Source organism: Metopolophium dirhodum, chromosome 7 (assembly GCF_019925205.1).
Source record: "Metopolophium dirhodum isolate CAU chromosome 7, ASM1992520v1, whole genome shotgun sequence".
In the NCBI taxonomy this organism is placed as follows: Eukaryota; Metazoa; Arthropoda; class Insecta; order Hemiptera; family Aphididae; genus Metopolophium; species Metopolophium dirhodum.
Window position 1 is genome coordinate 29,054,047 of NC_083566.1, and position 5,977 is coordinate 29,060,023.

At 27.3% G+C, this 5,977-nt stretch overlaps 1 protein-coding gene across 2 annotated transcripts; it reads right to left on the reverse strand.

Moving 5' to 3' along the window:
• LOC132949221 (DNA ligase 1-like) lies at positions 1-5,977 on the reverse strand. Of its 2 annotated transcripts, none has more exons than XM_061019996.1 (9): positions 5,728-5,977; positions 5,138-5,332; positions 4,828-5,012; positions 1,998-2,118; positions 1,757-1,927; positions 1,043-1,152; positions 734-977; positions 489-662; positions 1-389 (listed from the first exon to the last, which is right to left on the reverse strand). In XM_061019996.1, exons 1-9 carry the CDS (start codon positions 5,923-5,925, stop codon positions 351-353), a joined length of 1,437 nt encoding a protein of 478 aa, XP_060875979.1. In that variant the 5' UTR covers positions 5,926-5,977; the 3' UTR covers positions 1-350. The 2 variants fall into 2 exon arrangements, with proteins under 2 accessions (XP_060875979.1, XP_060875980.1); XM_061019997.1 differs by lacking the exon at positions 5,728-5,977 and adding an exon at positions 5,422-5,518.

A 5,977-nucleotide genomic window follows, 5' to 3' on the forward strand; every position in this document is an offset into this window, starting at 1 on the left:
ATTGTATGTGTCATAACTATAACCACCCAGTTCCCTAAAAAATTTTGTTCAGCCGAGTGGTTCACTCTTATATGGAACAGAGTATACAGTAAATGGGGATACACCAACACGCCGTATAAACTCGTATACCCTCAAAGACACCACTGGGGCTATAGTACTAACCAATAATAAACGTATTTTTAGCAAATAAAATATACGGATATACGTCCACGTACCTTAGTCCTTAAACATAAAATAAACTTATATTTTCATATATTATACAATGTATCACACGAATATTAACTACGTATTATACGTGTATATCAAGTGTTCTTGATATAAATTTAGATTATTCGGACTTGGGACTATGTTCACTGCATGCTGAGTAATTTGTTGTTTTTCTTATAGTCCTATAGCGAATAACATATATCACAAAATTACACGAATCTATTTATTATTATTTATTTGCTTATATAAAATAGGATATGAATATATCATAATATATTCACCTCGATGGCTTTCATTAGTGGTATGACAGATATCCCAGCTTTTTTATATTTAGTTATCATATTTTTAGTGTAGGTCATAAACTCCTCGTCCTGTTGTTTCCATAGTTTTAAGTGTGCATTATATTCTTCAACATCTACCCGTTCGTTAGCTCTAGTAGCCGCTCTATTGTTATCCTATATAAAAAAAATAACATTAAATAATTAATTTAGCATAAAATTTCAAATTTCTGATTTCACGTATTTACACATTGTAAGTTGAGATTCTTTCGAAAACTGTTAATTTCTCTGGTCTTTGCCTGTTTACGTGACTCTTCGAGTAAGCATAACATCTCAGTCTCTCTTAGGCGCCTTTCCAGTTCCCACTGATGACTCAGTGTCAAACGTTCTTTTTCCTTTCTATTTTCTTCATCCAAGATTTTCTTACTGTCCTCAAAATCTTCTTCTCTATTTTTTATCAAACCCTTATTTTTAAGTTCTTCTCTTTGATACCTAAACAAGAATTTATCTTACTTGTAAAAAAAAAATAGTAGAATAAGCCTAACGAATGTACGAACTTCCGCTCTTTTTCTTCGACTGCGTTTTGAAATGAAACCTCTTCTTTATCCTGACATGTGTTTGCAGTTTCAACCATTTTTTCTAATAATGTTTGTTTTTCTTTTAAAATCTACAAATAAATTTGATATTGATTATAATTAACAAAACCTGTAACATACGTGTTGCATATTATACAGCATTTATGTATTCTAACATAGTATAAGTATCACCAAAATAATATACATATATAATATGTACTAGGTTATTGCAATAGTACCCCCACCATATCATTTTATTACGTTAAGAAATTATAATGGAACGTAAAGGGGCAACCTGTATTTTAAGCCATGGGCCGTACCTTTAATCTATACCTTAGATCATATACTATATACACTTGTATATGATCTAAGGTCCTTACGATGAGTCATTTTATTTTGTTTGATAACAATAATATAGGCTATGTGCAATAATCTTGTATATTTAGGCCATCATGAGTACCTATCACATTACGGTCGGTGGGGACTGTCCTGTGCCCATCGGTCATTATTGAGCAAACAATTGTAATGCATACATCATCGCGATTTAAAGTTAGCCAGTGTTAACAATAAAGTTCACTATACAATTTGTTGGTTGTTTGTATTATTATTCATATTAGTAATCTATGACAGTACTACATATTAACTTAGGTACACATTTATATAATATTATTAGGTAAAATGCTACATTCTACATACTTCTATTTCTTTCAGTTTTCTTGTTTTAGCTATTTTTTTCTTTGCCTCAGCCATTATTGATACTACTAAATTTTCCTCTTGATCTTCTAATTGACGCAGCTTAATGTTTTCAGCCACAAATTTTCTATTTTCATTTAAGTGATTTATTAAATTCTCTCTCGTTGCTAGAGCCTTGAACATAATGTAGGTAATTACAATGATATACGTATGATATAACAAAATAACACAATATATATGTAACTTTAGCTTTTTTATTCTCTTTATCTTCCTCGATTTCATTTGCAATTCTTTGTAATTCATCTTTACCTTCTTCTTTTAATTTAATATCATCATTGTGCTTTATATTCTCTCGTTCTTTCAATCTTGTAACACCATCATAATATCATAATATATATAGACATATAGTATATATTGTATTATATATATTTTATTTTATTTTTATTAAGCCCGGAAACTATGATCATAAGCTGCTTGTAGAGGAGGAGGGGGGTAAGGTTGGATTGGAACACATGTATGTATGTGTGGCAAGGATTTGTTACTATACTCCGGCCCACGAGAGAACATTATTGTTTCACACAAATGTAGACTGACGGCAGTGACCAGTCCGAGCTACAGATTCCCCCACTTTGTGCCGCGACGGTATAGGTTGCATAAATATATATAATAGCGTCGAGTGTTGGTTGCCGATCGGTTGTCGTGGGAGATGCGCGAGATCGGAAGCGTTTTGGTCGGGACACGGAATGTTCTCTCGTGGGCCAGTGTATAAAAACCCGGGTGGTGACCCATCCGAGAACTAGTGACACCGACTAGTACTTGCACTCAGAACATGTTTTGTGAATGAATGTAACCACCAAGCCACATTATATAGTACATATTATATTGTTAAAATTTAAAAATATATTATATGTTATTACTAAGTACCAAATAATAATTTATAATTTACATTTATATTTGTTTAAAATATATATTACCATGCTAGTAACCAAGGCTGGACAAGTTAATGATATTTTTTAAATCAGTTAAGTTAAGTTCATTATTCATTTTTCAATTAAATTAAAAACGAAGTTAATAGACATTTTGAATACATCAATTAATTTTAAAATTAAGTTGACAAATACCATTAACTTAACTTAACTTCAATTAATAAATTAAGTTAAAAAAAATAAAAAAAAATATGAATTTATGAGGTATTATTTAATAAAACAAGTGATAATAACTTGAATAGTAATCATCATTCATATGTATATTACTATTCAAACAATCTATGATAATCATAATTGTACTAATAAAAAATAATTAATAACTAATGAGTAATAAATAGGTATTATGATTTATGAATATAATTTGTGGCATCGTGGGCTATTAATGTCTTCATACTAATGTTACCCCTAAATTAATATTTATAAGTAATTTACAATATAAAGTTCTTTGTAAATATATCTTATTATTTTCTAATAATATTATCTAAATTCTGCGAACTTATAATAATTAATTATAAACCGAAAACCAAAACTGGGCAGTAACTAGTTAAAAAAAAAATAGAATGTAGAAAATAACTTAGTTAGTAACTAAGTTATTTCTTTTTATAAATAATTGTAACTTAACTTAGTTATTTTATTAAAATTAAAGTTAAAAAAATTAAAAGTTAATTAAAATTAAAGTAAAAAGTTATTTACAAAAATTTTCCTTTTATGATTTATGAACTGTATATTATTTGCATTGATATTTCTGAGAACCGCCAGGGTTAATTAAGTAATTTTGTCATTTTGAACACTTCTATCAGTTCTAATAGTTTGATTGCTACTTTTAATAAACTGATGAGATTAGGACTGTAAACATATTTTTGAAGTAACATTTTAATATTTTATATTTTAATGTGAACTGTAAATATTTTCTTTTTTGTATCAATATTCAATGTTTTAAACATTTTCCTTCAAATTCAAAAAAGAAACATTTAGATTAGACAACATTTAAAACTGAAAATAATTATTAATTTCATAAGTTTGCTTTATAGCAGCAGTAGATTAATTTATATTTTTTGAGTAGAATATGATTAAATAGGTACTAGGTATATTACTATATTATATTCTAAATTTATATTGTATTTTAATGGAAACAAATGGATTAAAATCAAATTTCAAGATTCAACTACTATATTTAATTGTTTTAATAAATAAATACTAATATTTAAATTATACTGCAAATATAATATAATTTTGATCTGTATGTAAGGTACAGCTATAACAATAATCTAAAACAGTTGTGTAATTTATAAAATAATATAGTCTGTGCATTAGTTATTTTCCTACGATGAGATAAAAAAAACGTTTATGAGTAAGTTAAAGGTATAAAAAGAAAAAAAAAGTAACTTAACTTAGTTATTATTTTCATGAAAATTTGTAACTTAACTTAGTTAATTCCCATATAGCAATTTGAAAATGACAATATTTTTAAAACTTTTTCTCATCAAAATAAAAAAATGTTTTCCAATATATATTTTACAAATGTTTTATATGAAAAATGTTTCAATAAAAACAATTAAAAAATATTTTATTGTCATTTTTAAAAAACATTTAACATATGCAAATGTTTTTAATATTGTATAGAAAAATATTGTTAAAAATGTTACTTTGCAGGCCAAAAAATGTTTCTAAGACATTTAAAAACGTTTTGACAATTTGATGAAAGCCATTTAAAAACATTTACGTTTCTTGAAAAATGTTTTTACAATATATTAAAAATATTAATTTACTGTATGGCTCAGTTAATAAGTTATAATTAAACTTAACTTAAGTTCTAACTTATTAACTCGTTAATGCCCAGCCTTGCTAGTAACTAACATATTATTTTTAAAAATTGTATAGGTATATAAGTTTAAAAAAGATGATACTATATAATTATAAATTATATTAACTGCTGGCAGATGCATATATTATATTAAAACTTTAAAAAAAAAAAATTCACTTGTACATTAATTATAACTATGATTTATTTAATATAGATATAGTATAATGTTTCAACTAATGTCTAAATACGAATACAAATTAAATTATTTAAATGTTTTAACTCACTCTTTTAGGAAAAAAGCAGCATTAGCTTTTTTCATTTCAGCTTGTTTCAATTTCTGTTCCCATTGATCTGTCTTATATCGTTCAGCATCTAAATTTTGTTCCATTTTCAACAAACGATCTGCTTCCAGTTCCTTCGCTCTCTGAACCTCATTGAATATAATTTGAATAGATCTCTCTCTAAGCACCTATAGTAATAATACCCGGCCATCATAACATACTGCATACATTTCATTATATAACAACCATGTGAAAAATGATTACTATGGGGAAACGTAAGTTTTATATTAATACAACTATATAAACTCCATACCTCCATCTTGTGCACTGCTCTGGTGAGCGCTTTTGTCGAGTCTCTGTCCGACCATTTCTTCAACCGCGCCTTTTCTACAATGGCATTTCTGCGCTCCAAAATCTCGAGTTTCATAATTTCGTCTCTTTTAAGTTGTCTGGTTTCATTACTAGCTAATAACTTTTGTCTGTTTTCTAGTTCTTTCTTTCTTTTGTTCTAAGAAAAAATAAAGGTAATTATGTTATTTTTTATCATAATTAATAACCACACCAAATTTGTATATTATATATATGTTTATTTATTACTTGTACGTTATACACTTAACGGTAATCACAACCTATAATATACCTATTCGATTTTCTGTTAAACTCAATTATGTCATTGTGATTATACCTAATGCAGGCTTACACCTAGATAGGTATTATTTTTTAAACAATTTTGTAAATAAAAATATATAAATAGGTCTGTCCATGAAAACCTTAGAAACCCGTGAAGCATGTATATAGTCTGTATATATATTATAGAAACATATAGATATGGCCGTAGGGCAACACGCATATTTATTCAATTTAGTTTTATAGAATTTTATAAACATTCATTTAAGTAGGTACCAGTACAGTGGTGTCCCATGATTCAGATATGGCTTTGGATGTAGCTTGCCGTTCGTCTTTTAATCGCTTTATCATCTCAATTGTAGCTATATCATCATCCTTTTTGGTCAGAATCTTTTTTATTCGTATCCATTCATCCTTTGGGATCAAAAGAGCATGTGTTCTTTGGTTATTATTTACCACGTTTATAGCTTGCATTTTATTGTCTATCGACCAACAAAAATATAATATATGATTTTAGTCAATTATT

Excerpts from the sequence above, each read along its gene's own strand:
- LOC132949221 (XM_061019996.1), bottom strand. The coding sequence starts at position 5,925 with ATGCAAGCTATAAACGTGGTAAATAATAACCAAAGAACACATGCTCTT. Across the intron at positions 5,333-5,727 it reads CATGGGACACCACTGTACTG|AACAAAAGAAAGAAAGAACT; the intron begins GTACCTACTTAA and ends ATTTTTTCTTAG. Across the intron at positions 1,928-1,997 it reads AAGAGAATAAAAAAGCTAAA|GCTCTAGCAACGAGAGAGAA; the intron begins GTTACATATATA and ends ATTATGTTCAAG.